At 40.6% G+C, this 14,563-nt stretch overlaps 1 protein-coding gene across 1 annotated transcript in view; it reads right to left on the bottom strand.

The window, feature by feature from the left end:
* The window catches only part of GOLM1 (golgi membrane protein 1), a 96,781-nt gene extending 93,503 nt beyond the window's left edge, over window positions 1-3,278 (bottom strand). The window contains exon 1 of the mRNA XM_073345027.2: window positions 3,120-3,278. Within this exon, the coding sequence (XP_073201128.1) occupies window positions 3,120-3,124 (5 nt within the window). The 5' untranslated portion in view covers window positions 3,125-3,278. The remainder of the gene's footprint in view (window positions 1-3,119) is intronic.
* Between the last annotated feature and the right edge of the window lie 11,285 nt (window positions 3,279-14,563).

Genomic DNA, 14,563 nt, shown 5'->3' with positions numbered 1-14,563 from the left:
TACATCACATTCCATCGAAGAATGAACTACCTTCATATTCTGAAAATGCTATTATACATTAGAGGGTTTTTGAACACACAGCAATTTGATACTGTAGAAGTGTCTACTAAAAAAAAAGGGAAATAATATAGCTACAAATCATTTTTACCCTAAAGTACTCACTTTGCAACTGTGAAAGAATAACTGTTTCTTCTCTTCACTGCCATTTGGTGACTCATTACCCCCCACTTGACTCATTCTATCTACTTTGTGCTGAAAAAAAATTAAAATAACTTAGTTTTAGTATTAGCACTTACAGGGCTAAAGACTGGTAGAAGAGTGGGATGAAATGAGAAAAATGTGAAGATGGCTTGATGGTTTAGCGATGGAATAGCCGTATGCACGTTAGAAGCGTTCCATTCTTCTGCCAGAGAAGGACATCTCTAGTGCTTTGTTCAGCATAGTTTTAAATGTTCTCAAAATGTTCTTTTGACAAAGACAAGACAAAGGGCATCTTCCACTTTCTCTGGAAGATTATTCCAGTTCAGTGGATCTCAGTGTCAAGAAGTTTATCCTAAAATTCTAAATATTCCTTTTCTTTATTGCATACAATGTTTCCGGTTTTCCTTTTCCCATCCTAAGCAGTTCCCCTCCCTCCTTAAAATCTGAACTCTTCCTATACTTGTAGACAGTCATTTTGTTTTCCTATAGTTGCCATTTTGCCAAGGTGTATCTGTTTAAACTAGGGTTGTCAATTAATCGCAGTTAACTCAAGCGATTAACTCAAAACAAATTAACTTGACCAAAAAATTAATCAAAATTAATCACAGTTTTTAATCGCTCTGTTAAACAATAATAGAATATCAATTTAAATTTATTATAAATATTTTTGGATGTTTTTCTACATTTTCTACATAGTATTTTTCAATTCACCTCATACAAGTACTGTAGTACAATCTCTTTATCATGAAAGTGGAAGTTACAAATGTAGAATTTTTTTTTACATAACTGCTCTCAAAAACAAAACAATGTAAATCTTTAGTGCCATTTCCACTCAGTCCTAGTTCTTGTTCAGCCAATCGCAAAGACAAACAAGTTTATTTACATTTACAGGAGCTAATGCTTGCCCACTTCTTATTTACAATGTCACCTAAAAATAATAATATAAAGTGAGCACAATACACTTTGTATTCTACGTTGTAATTGAAATCAATATGTTTGAAAATGTAGAAAAACATCCAAAAATATTTATAATAAATTTAAATTGGTATTCTATTATTGCTTAACAGTATGATTAAAACTGTAATTAATTTTTTTAATCTCGCAATTAATTTTTTAAATAATTTGACAGCCCCAGTTTAAACTATTCAAACAATCGTCATACGTCATTTCCTGCTGCTCTCTAATAATTTTTCCTACTCTTCTGTGAATTTGTCTATGCCTTTCTGGTACTAAAATATCCAGAAATGAACACAATGGTCTAGGGCAGTGGTTCTCAACCAGGGGTCTGGGGCCCCCTGTGGGGCCGTGAGCAGGTTTTAGGGGGTCCACCAAGCAGGACCAGTGTTAGACTGGCTGGGCAAGGCAGAAAATCTAAGCCCTTCCACACAGGGCTGAAGTCCAGGGTCCTGAGCCCCACTTCCCAGGGCTGAAGCAGAAGCCTGAGCAACTCAGCTTCACGTGGGGTCCTGGGAAATTGCCCTGCTTGCTACCCCTTAGTGCCAGCCCTGGCTTTTATATGCAGAAAAACAGTTGTTGTGGCACAGGTGGGCCGTGGTGTTTTTATAGCATGTTGGGGGGGACTCAGAAAGAAAAAGGTTGATGAGGGCCACGAGTAAGGGACTAATCCTGTGAAATGATTCACCTCTAGTTTTACAGTCCGAACACATCCCATGTGATCAACAGCTGATGGTCTCAGCCCAGTTCCTGGCGTACACTACAAACATTACCACCACAATTTTAGCGGAAAGGCCAATTCTTAAATCGGCCCAGAGAATGAAACTACCTTCTCCTTACTAGAGATGACTTAATAGAGATGACACCCTCCATCCCCCGTAGTGTGTGGTTTCAGCTTCATAGGATGTTTCTAGCTTGTGTGGCCTCCTTAATGGCATTTTAAATATATTTTTTGTTGGGAAAAAGGAGGGTGTTCATGAGAGAAGATAACACACTCAAGAAACCTGTGAGCTAGCACTGCTTGGGCTCTCAGGGGCTGCAGTGTTTGCATCACGAACATCACACCTAGACTCATCTAAACGTGGAAGAGGCCATCAGTTTTCCGGCGGCATCAGAATCCCTGCATTGCCCCTTCCTGGGTATCTGCACATCAGAGCCTACCACAACCAATCCCAAGATATGTCTGCCTCAGCAATGCAAAGGACTGGGTCCAGGAAAAGGACAGGCCAAAGGGAAGCAACATTTCTTACATTTCAGGGAAATTACATTTCCAGGAGCTTCTCTTGCAACCAAGCTGCTGTTTCAAGACACCTCAGTTAAGACAGCAGAAGAGGGAGAGCACTGTTCATAGGGAAAGAGTCTGTGAGCAGGAGAAGAGAAGTCAGGCTTTCTACAGAGGGAGCCTTCTAGCCAGAGGTAGAGCTCTCTCCCAAGCAGCGGTTCTCAACCAGAGGTACAGTACACATACCCCCAGGGATACGCAGAAATCTTCCAGGGGGTGCACCAACTCCTCTAGAGATTTGCCTAAGTTTAGAACAAGCTACATAAAAAGCACTAGCGAAGTCACTGCAAACTGAAATTTCCTACAATGACTTGTTTATCCTGCTCTATAGACTATACACTGAAATGTAAATACAATATTTATAGTCCAATTGATTGATTTTATAATTACATGGTAACAATGAGAAAGTCAGCAATTGTTCAGTAACAGCGGGATTGTGCCACTTTTGTACTTTGATGTCTGATTTTGTAAGCGAGTAGTTCGTAAGGGAGATGAAACCTGGGGGGTCGGCAGGACAGATCAGACTCCGGGAAGGGGTACAGGAGCCTGGAAAGGTTGAGAACCCCTGCTGTAGAGAAAGAAGAGCCGGCTAGACAGTGGGACAGCTCTGCGGAGAGAGGGGGCAGGCGGGGGAGGGGGGTTCCAGCGGGAGAAAAGAGCGTTAAAACCCTGGCAAACAAACCTCATCAGCAAACCGTCAAATCAGAGCAAGAACCAGCTCCCCGGGGAGCACCCGAGCACGAGCCCAGGCCCCAGCCGCAGCGCGGGCGCCTCCAGCGGCCCGAGACCCGTGTCCTCCGCGGGGCCACAGTGACGCCCCGGGGACGTCACAGAGCGCGGCGCGGGGAGCCCCCTGGCGGCGGCAAAGGCGGAGCGCGTTGCGCCTGCGTCAGTCCCATGGGCGGGGCCGTGGAGCCGCTCCGCTCCCGCCCCCTCTCCGGGGCGGCCCCCCTCAGCCGGCCTTTCTGGCCCCGCGGGCGGCCGGCTGCCGTGGGAGCCACGGCGGGCGACGCCAGAGCTCCCCTCGCGCCCTGCCAGGGTTAAAGCAGTGCCCCCGGGGTCGCTTCCCGCGTTCCCAGGCGGGGGCCGCGGCTTCCTCAGCTTCCAGCTGAGTTTACACAGAAGCTCGTCCAGGGGGCAAACGGGAATGACACTGCCGACGCGGTGTGGGTTTCCCGGGGCTCAGCCCCCGTTGAGGGGAGCCTGTGTAGCCCTGAGGCGTGTTGTGTTGGGCACACGCCTGCCCCTTAACACTAAGGTTACTTGTACCAGCAAGGCTGTGCCCTGCCTGTGCCTTGGTTTAAGAAAACAGCCCCACTCTCACCTTTGCAGGTGCAGCCTGTTGCTTGGATTCCACAGTATGTGAGGGGCCCTTCATTTAGAGAAAGAAATGTGTGTCAACAGAATATTTGCTGTTTATCCTAACCGTTCCAGATTGTAAGGGCTACAGATTACAGCTGTTAAATATAACACGTTTCCTTTATAGTAATAAAAAAAATTAAATGACAGAAAAATTAATAGCTCCAAGCGAATGCCTGGAAATCGACTATATTTGCTGCCAGTCGTCGTGGTATCTAATCACTGCTCACTTGCAAATGAATTTACTGTACTTATGTGTACAACACATTCATGCACAATTGCCTGCATGCAAGTGTGTGAAAATCTTGGCCTTAATATTTGAAAACAAGCAATAACGATGACAAAAACCAAAACCAGGCGTTTTTATCAGCGCACCAAGTGGTGCAGTCATGGATCCACTCTCTGGACTATTTGAATGGTATCAACAGCCTGGTAGAGCTCCAACCCCATGGATGAGGTGTGTGCACAGCAGAGGGATAAGAGTGCCTTGTCTCAGTCTCTTTTCATGCCTGGGCTTGACCTTTTTGTTGTTTTTTAAGGGGCGAGAGCGTGAATGCACACTCATTGCTCACAGTGCTGTCCCCACTGGGGAGACAGATGGTACTGTGGCTAAGTGGGTATTTTTCCTCCTCTTCTTTTACAACAGAACACTCCGTTTATATGCTCGTTTCTTTATGTCAAATCCTGGCCTCATGGTAAGGAACTAAAAGGATATTGTTGAACACGATTTATTTTATTTGGAAATATATATATTGGTTCTCACCTAAGTACCCTATATTACGAAAATGATCAGTTATAGCTGGAGAGGAAGGGGGCTTAATGGTTAAAACTCAGCTTACTGCATCTGTGCATAAATTTTCATCCTCTTCACCATACAGTTGAAGTTTCTCCTCCCTCATGATCTCAGCACTGCACAGCTCTTCTCCTTCCTACATCTCTGACCTAGTTCCTTCTTACACCACTCCCTTCACTCTACCCACGCATGTCCCCACCTGCTCCCTTTGTCTCCTTTATGCCCAGAATAACCTCACATTATTTAATGTACACGAATTGCCCTCCCTCGACACACCTCTGAAAACTCATTTGCTCTGTGCAGGATCCCAGCAATAACGCCCACTCTGGGACTGCTTGTTGCACTACACCAGTTTGTACTAGGGATGTAAATATCATTTTAAAAGTTAACCATTTAAACAATTAAAATTATACAGTTTAAACAGTTAACTGATTAAAGGGAGAGGGGCTGGGGTTGCTCTGACTGGCGAGGCAGGGTCTGGGGTCATCATGGTGGATAAAAATCAATGATTTTTTAAACTTTATTTTATTTTTTTAAAAATTGGATTTTTTTATTTAAATTAGATTTTTTGGATAAAATGCCTTTTGAGGAAACAACTTATCTAAAGACAGTTTTAATTAAGATACATTATAACTCAAAGATATCTCATCATGGAATAGGGATTATAAATTCTAATTCTATAGTATGAGACAATCTAGTCACATAATGTTTAAGAAAAGTTTTGTAAATGAGTTCCAATAGTTCATGGATTAGGGACCCAATTTTATGGGGTTCCACAGGCTTCTGTATAGATTATTTAGGTTAATCTTTCTATCTACCCAATGGGACTCAGTGATCAGTCTAGAAGATACCATCAGAGATACTTAGTTTTGCAATTCTCAAACTGTGGATTTGTGTCTCCAGAGGTAACATGCTTGTTAACAGCAAAAATGTTTTAAAATAAATAATATATAGAGGTGAGAAATAACAGACCTCAACTCTATTGTCCCTCTGCAAATTTGTGTACACAGAGTCAATCCCTTACTTCTCTCTAAGAGTGCAAAGTTTCAAAAAGTTCAATGAATAGAAGATTGTTGGGGGTGGAATAGATCTGGACAAGGAGAAGAAGTCTGGAGATAAATGTGAGAAGTGAGGGACATATGCTTGTTTTGTTAAAATATTATGTTTGCTGTTGAAGAAAATAATCCAGAATACTTAATGTTGTTGTTTTAGTATAAAACAATTTAAATATCTGTCTGGTGATGTTCTCCTCCTAATACAGCATGGCAAGAGAATCCTCCAAATATTAATGATCAACCTGTTGAATTGGAGAGAGTTCACCTCCCGATGACTTCATAAATATCTGCTCCAATTACCTTTGGTAAATGAAATAACCAAACAATCATTCATTTTCTGTTATAGCTGTAAAACTAATCTGAAAAGTTTTCAAAATAAATCACTGTTTAAAAATGTATAGTATGTACCTTCTAAAAATGAAACCTACATCTATCTCTGAGTTGTGCAGAATATGTAGTTAAGGTTACAAAAACCAACAAGAATGCACTTTTATGTAGAAAACCATGATTAAATCGAGTCTTCCTGACTAGTGATTTAAATCAAATCCACCCTGGGGATCATCGACCGGCTGTGGGGCTGGGGTTGCTCTGGCTGGCGGTGGGGGGACGGGGGACTGGGGCTGGGATCGGCTGGCTCGATGTGGCCGGTATGCCGGGGCTTGATGCAGCCAGGGGCTGGCCTGTGTGGCAGAGGCCAGGGGCCGGCCAGCACGGCGTGACCGAGGGTTAACAGTTAAGGTTGGTTAACTGGTAAGCCTAATGCTTACCAGTTAACCTTTTACATCCCCAGTTTGTACCTTCAGAGAAAGACTGTGAATTCTTCAGGGCAGAGTTGGGTGTTTGCTTAGCCTATTTTTCACATTGTAAGGGGCTGAATACATTTATAGTACTATATAAATAAATATGAATAATCATAATACGGAGGTAAAATTGGGAGTGTAAACATGCAAAGACCAGGAAAATCTCAATTCAGATTCTTGCACCAGAGATAGGCATGGCATGCCCAAGGTTGGTAGGGGCTCTCTGCAAAATATCATGTGCAGGGGCACATCTGGATCTTTCCATATCTATGAGGAGGATCTCCCACCTTGCTGTAATCATGGCACCTTCCTTGGCACCTCCTGCAGCAATTTTGGAGCCCAGCTTACACATCATGCCAAGGAAAGCCCAAACACTGTATGCTGTAAGACTAAGGGGCATGACAACAAGCAGCTTTACTGTACTTTCAAATAACTACCTCCTAACTGGTTATTTCCCTGCCTACCTGGAAGGAGTCAGAAAGGGAAAGATAGCTGTTTGCTTCTGAGTAGGTTAACAAAGACTGGTTTATCACAAAACTTGGATTTGAGACTTATCTTTCACTGCTGCTACACTGTACATAAAAACCAAATTTCTAATTTCTATACCCCATTAGATGATGGTTGTAAACCTACAAGATTATTTTTGTTCTTCAATAATTGCATCATCAGTATTCATATCTCCTCTTCCAGTGACTACCAAACACATTAAGGGTAAGTGCAAATTAGTTCATTGATGTTTGGAGATTTTGAAGATGTACGCTGCTTCACAATGACTAAGTTTTATGCTATCCATGAAAGAAAGGAAAAATATGGTATAAAATTGTATTGTCACAACTACATTAAATTACGCAGTGAACAATAAAAATGTGGCTCTCCAGAACGGGATACAATTATCAGCAAGTATATTACTGTAAATAAGCAGGCCATGCAGCCCAGTGGGCACATCTGGCTTTATGCCACCTTTGATGCTTCCCGAGACTAGGGCCAGTTCAGCCCCCAGTGTAATGTAGACCAGCCTGAGGGCTAGTCTAAATTGTACCTAGCTGCCTAAGTGCTTTTAAAGTTAACACACCACTGAGGGCAGCTCAAGCTGTCGGCAGGCATCACTGTATTAGTTTAAACTCAGTTCAAATTTTGAATAGTGCTGGCTGAAAAATAGGAAGCATATTTCAAGGAAAAAATTGAAAAAAGTCATCTTTCAACAGTATTTGAAAACCAAAAAATACCAAAAATTAAAAGCCTAAACCAAAATTCAGTTTTTCCATTTTGGATTTGTATTTTTTAATCAGAGAAATTGAAAAAAAGAAAATTGTGTGCAACAGCATTCATTTCTGAAACAAGGCCATTTTTATTTGAAAAGAAAAAACAAACAAAACAATAAATTCCAGCCAACTCTAATTCTGAAGGTTCCCTTTGCAACCACGAGTACAAGGGTCTTAATATTTTTTGTAAGGAAAACGAGTTTCTGGAGCACAAGATGAGAGCCTCCAGAAGCAGCACTAGCTCCCATACTGATGCGAGCTGGCTATATCCAACCTCTGAGGGTCAGTGAGCATCACAAGGACAGTACAGTACTATTTGGCCCTGTCATCACACTTGAATCCTTGTGTGCATTTAGGCTTCCTTTTTGAGATGTATATATGGAAACAAAAGGATTAACAGCATGGCCAGGAGATCAAATCTAAAACAGATTGTACTGAAAGGAGATGTGATTGGACACAATTTATAGAATTCCTTAGTGGAATCAAAAGGAATATTATGGTTAGACAATGATAATGAGACTGTACAAATAATTTATCCTGAACAAAATGAAAGATTAAAGTGCAGACATCTGAAGAAGCAGCAGGGTTTCTATGCACAAAAAAGGCACAATGTGATATGAATTCTGTTACTCCCATTCTTCTGTATTTCCGAGAGCTATTTCATTGCTTTCACTGGCTAAGAGTGCAACATCTTGTACTTAGACCTAGTTTCTCTAGGCTATTTAAGGTAAACCAGCCTTGTTAGATTGTTTTGCATTATAACAATCCAAAACAGAAAGAAGTAGGCTGAGAGCTTCTGAGTGCCTCTGTTGAGATCTGAGAATGCCCAGCTTGATGGGGTTCAAAATAATCTGCTCCTTTCCTAGTGGACTATAAAGCTCCTAAAGAAGCCACTAGAATGTCACTGCACCAAAGAGTTTCTGTTGGCATGGACACTAAAGCCAACCATCAGCAACAGATCTGCGATGATTTGTGGCCACATCATGATGGCAAATGAACTGCATAGAAATAGCACATGGAATCTAGTTCAGAACCTTCAGTTCCAACAGATAGCTCACCATGCTAGTGGGTAGAGCAGCAGTAATAAAAACATGGCACTTTCAAAATAAAATAAAAGGGGCTTGCTTGAATGTCCTTGGTACAAATTTCTATTCCTTAAAATGTTCTAAAGCACGCTGTGCTCCACCTGGCGGTTGGCCTGTAAGCCACAGGTGGTTTTTCAATATGCTGTATATAGCTTATAAAGTGCTCTGGGATTCTGGATTTCTATACCATCTCTTACGTTTCAAATACTGGCAAACTTACAGAAAGAAATATATATACACAAAGATATTAACAATATTTCTTAAGATAGTAGCCATCACCAATACACAATTTAATTAAAATTATTTAAATACATGTAATACACCATTAGCCAGTTTAAAATATGGACTTGCAGAGAAAAGATTCCTGTGTTGAAAGATAGGGTTTGGAAATTTGTTGCCACCCTGTGTTAAGTATCTGTACATTCTTGTAATATGAAAGAACTAGAACTTTGAACTAGTGAAGAAGAGAATAGTTTTATGAGGTAAAGGAAAATCTCCACAAGTAGTATAATATGGTAGAAGACTTTTGTACACTTGGGATCTAGATTTCAAACATAGGTACTTAAAAAGGAAGCCCAAATCTCATGCTATATAACTATAAATTTCAAGGGAGGAGTTTGGTTGGCAACCTTATAGTTTGATACACAGAGAGGTCACATTGGTTGATTATTACTTGTTAACAACTACCCATTCAAACTTAAGTTAGCGTAGAGGTGAGTTTTTGTTTTGTTTTGTTGGAGTTATTTCAATTTTACTCCCAAATAGCAAATGAAAGATTTTTCATTCCCTGAGAGAGAGAGAGAGACTACACTGTGCTCATTTGGAAGGTGGCTTCATGTCAGCTCACTCAGTATATTTAATTCCATCTACTCTGTTGCTGTTAGCTAGGCACTCAAAGTTCCTAGCATTTGGGAAACTCAGTATCTCTAGGTCTATAATTTTTATTTTGTTAGGAAAACCAAAACCAAACAAAAGTCAATTCTAAACACACTGTGTTTGGCAAGTGATTTCAGACACTGCAAAAAGTAAATTGAAAATATTATGTTCTTAAATAAGAGAGTTTATATATTCAAGCTCTAGCAAGATCTCTAACATTCTCTCTCTCTCTCTCTCTCTCTCTTTAAATACTTCTGTAAGAAAGTATTTAGTTTGGTTAGAGCGCGTCAGATTTTTTTCGATTCAACAAAATGTAAACATTCTGCTAGAACATATTGACAAAAAAATTATCAAAACATTTCATTCCAATAAAGTAAAAATGTTTCATGTTGCCATCATTTCAGCATCTCTGTTCTATATAATAGAAATGTTTCTACTATACTATGACAGTATAATTGTTGAAACAGTTTGACTGTTATATAACATAAATTGAGTCAGTAAAATCAAAATGAAATTATTTCAACCTTATTGAAACAATATATTGATTTTTCTATAATGAAATTATTCCATGGGAAATTTCAAAATTTTCATCTGATTCAGGATGAAATTTTCCATGGTACAGGAATTCTCTGACCAACCCTAATTTTGATACATGCCAGATACTAACAAACTAGGAGATACAAAGTTAACTCAGAGCACCAAGGAAGGGTTTACTGTAGCTGTTCAGTGCACCCAGTGAAAAAGTGAACTTTGTTATATTATATCCATAGATCCTAATTCTACTCCACTCTGTTTATCTTTCCCTCTCCCCATATAAATGATACATATACCTCCCTCACATTCATCCCTGGTGTTCCTTTCCTTCCCTGGATTACAGCTTCCATCATTCCCTTTCCAGCTGCTAACTGACTGATCCCAACAACAGTGCGTGGGTGCTGGAATAATTTATATCGTGGAGGTGCTGAAAGCCATTGAACCAAACTGTATACCCTGTGTCTGATGGAAACCACTTCAAGCTAGGGGGTGCTGCTCTAGTTCCAGCACCACTGCAAATGTGCCTACTCCCATACAACTTATCTCTTCTCTGACTGACCCCACAGCTAACCACCACCTCCCTGCATCTGGGGCCAAAGTCAGGATCAGCTGTTGGGTACTAATGAGGATACCAGAAAGATTTTATGTAGATGGGGCTTCTAGCCCGGAAGTTGGAGAGGGTCTCCAGCAGTTGAAGCAGGGCACGTTGAGATTCTGCAAAAGAAAAAGGTTCCAGACTGCCATTGGAAGGCCTGCATGACCCTTTCCACTAGCACTACCTGCCAACCTGCCCCAGAACACTTACAAGGCTCAGTTCACAGGTGTCACACTGCTGAGAGCGGGCATTGATGACACAGTAGCATTTCCACTATTGCTAGCATCAACGGGAAAATTTCTGAAAATGTTCTATGCAGACCAGGCCAAAGTGAAGTGGAGAGAAAGTCCAGAACTGGTTCAGATCAGTGGAATTTCAACTCCACTGTGCTAATCCCCTTGAAATTAGGCACTTAATGCAAATAGGTGTTTAAATCTGCATTGTCTAAGGTGCCACAAGTACTCCTTTTCTTTTTGTGAATACAGACTAACACGGCAGTTACTCTGAAACATTCCAAAATGTTATCACGTTCCCTTTCTCATTTGCCTGCTGAAAATAGACTAATGCTTTTGGCTCCCAAAATTGGTCAAAAGATTTTCTGTTGCTAGCCTGCTATCTTCATATACTAACAGACTATATATAACTATATAAGTGGTAGCAGATGCATCTCCTCTTTTAGGTAAAGAGTCAGTAATTGGTTATCTAACTAAAAAAATGAGGAATACTTGTGGCACCTTAGAGACTAACACATTTATTTGGGCATAAGCTTTCGTGGGCTATGGCTATAGCTTATGCCCAAATAAATGTGTTAGTCTCTAAGGTGCCACAAGTACTGCTCAGTTTATTTGCTGATACAGGCTAATACGGCTGCTACTCTGAAACCTGGTTATCTAATGGCTTTCAACATTAAAGATTATTAAAGTCCCAGTGTTATGTGGTGCAAAGCGTCTTTCCTCCCTTGCCTTTCCATTGGAACCTTGCACAATGACAATCCACAGTTGCAGCCTCCTGAGCTCAGTGACTGCTGCTTCTTAGTTCCAGCCACTCCTGATGGTGGCAAGTTCCCTGCTGTGCCCCCACTGGCTAGGGCTGACCATCCCGTTGAGGACACATTAGAGCCTACAAAGAACCAGTGCAGAATCTCTTTTCCCAGAGATCCCACTGGGCTAGTGACATTTCTACACTGATTCTTATTAATCAGGGCAATACAGCTACAGAATGCCAGAGAGAGGAAGGAGAATTTGAAGTCTGAATAGGTGTAGCTTCCACTCTTCCTTGTATATATCACAAAAATTACTCCATTTGTCTGAATTTGTACATTAGGACTCAAATTTGGCTCAATTACTATCAGATTATTACAATATGATTTCTCAGAATGTATGCAATGGTATAAATGATCTTAGCACACACTAGTCAAGCAAAACAATGCAAAAGCTAGAGTTCAAATTTCTAAGAGTTACAGAACTCCCAAATACTATATTCCATGGAGTACAGGGAATATAATTTCATGAAACTTTTCCTTTGAGAACATGATGACTATGACGATGATTGCTAACCTCCCAAATCACCAAAATACAGCACCTCCATGACAAACGCCTTGGTCTCGATCCATTCTCTAACACTATGCCTTGTACATTTGGTTTCAAAACAACTGAGTTTTAAAATAACAATCTAATTAATTAAACGCAAACGGTAAAAGCAAAAACACGTTAATTGTTTCTTTGTTATATAAATATGGCCTCAGAGTCTTTCCCCAAATTTACTTTTTTTAATATATGTATATCAGCAATATCAGAGCGTGACTCATTTCTTTCTTGGAGGACTTTGGAGAGCTTGAAAGATGATTCACAAGGTTGAAATCTGACATGCAGCTCTATCCAATTGAAGAGGGAGGAAATGCTATGTCTGAGGCAGTTCAAATCCTGCCTCCCTACCCCCCAAAAACCCAAACAACTTCCTGTCAACAGAAATAAAACACTAACAGCTGTTCCCTCAGAACAAAAAGTCCAAAATTAAAGAGCCAGTGAGTAAGGGTAACAGTTGGTCTGTGATATTGTTGTACTGGCCCCCATGGAAAAGCCTTATGCCAAGCCTTAGCAGCAGCTATAGGGACTCCACAAACAATCAATAAGCATCAGTGGACAGAAAAATTAATCAGAATTTCACACCTACATAGAATGAGGAGAGCCCCTAGAGAAACATTTATCCTGTTTGTTATTGATAGTACTTTTGGATGTTAGTGCTTGCTCAGTGTAGTTCTACTCCTTAGCTCTTAGAAATAGAAGTTGGCAAGGTTATAGGTAGAACTAAGCGTAGGTAAAATGTTTATACTCTTCCTTTCATCTAAAAACATTTATTTTGAACACTGCATTTCTTACCCTCATTTTTCCCTTATCATTTAAAGTATATTTCTACTGCATTCAGGAAACAATATGGGAGAATTTGACACCTGTAAAATTGCATATGGATAGTATCCAAAGATTGTATGTAAATAGATACATCAATTATGCTATTTCAAAATTATGCATGTCCAGTGTATTTGGTTTGTTTAAGTCATGTCTTGTTTTAATGACAAATTTATTTCTCTGTTTTTGGCATTTAGCTTTCACTCCAAAATACTCTTCAATATACAAGCCAAAGTTTTCAGACTTTTTTTTGCCTAGAGATAAGGCATTCAAACAGGACCATTCTGATTTCCTGAGGTGATCAGCATCCACAACTCAAAGTTAAGTCAGTGAGAAGTACAGGTGCTCAGCACCTTTGAAAAATCAGGCTACTTCTCTGGAGGTGCCCAAACATGAATTTAGATGCATAACTTAGAGCATGTATTTTGACCTCAGTACTTAAAATAGATTTCCCCTAAAGAACCAAACCAAAGTTGCTGCCTAACATTTGTTTTTCCATGAAAGAACAGTTACTTATCATACAGTAACTGATTCTTCAAGATGGATTCCATTCTTGGTGTGCATGGCCATCACTGTGAGGTGGGATTCTTTAGGCTAGCAGCGTCCACTGCGGCTGCATCTGAGCCCTTCATGTTGTCAAAACTCCAACTCCCAAAGGGCATAAAGAACAGAAGGGGTCAAACCATCTCTCAGTTCCTTTAGTAATGCAGAATCCCATAGGCATCAGACATGTGAAAGCAGGGAATGAGGATTAGGTGGGGAATCCATATAATCTTGAAGAAACAGTTACTGTACAATAAGATTCTGTCTTCTAGGGATTGTCCACATAGATTCCACTCCTAGTGCTTAACCAGCAACTATCTGTCTGCTGATGATGCAGGCTTGTGTAAAATGGGCTGCACACCTCAAGTGTCCAGTAGGACCAGGCTGGGAAGCAATATGAGTACTGAGGGGAGGACACAGAATTCGTAGAGGAGTGACATATGGAATATCACTTTGGGAACATGTCCCTCTCTGAGGCAAAATAGAGCACCAGAAGTTCCTGTCATTAAATAGCAATGAAACTTTGTAGAAAAAGCAGGTTTGGAATACCAAGGATTTTGCTACTACCATATTGCTAAAGGCCCAGGTATGAATGCCTAACCACTAATACATATTTTTATATACACAATAATCAAAGAACTAACTGTATGAACGAATACTAGCACAGTGCAGAAAAGCAAGACACTAGATGGGTTCCATCACAATGCCACATCTGGTAAGAAGTGGGGTCATTGGACTGCCTCCCTTTATGCCCTCAGATGGGAGGGCTGGTAGAGATGGCCCCAATGGATTGCTGGCCAGAAGAATCTGATCTCAGAT

This window comes from Lepidochelys kempii, chromosome 5 (assembly GCF_965140285.1).
Source record: "Lepidochelys kempii isolate rLepKem1 chromosome 5, rLepKem1.hap1, whole genome shotgun sequence".
In the NCBI taxonomy this organism is placed as follows: Eukaryota; Metazoa; Chordata; order Testudines; family Cheloniidae; genus Lepidochelys; species Lepidochelys kempii.
Note: the sequence above shows the minus strand (reverse complement) of the source record. Positions and strands in the feature narration are given on the sequence as shown.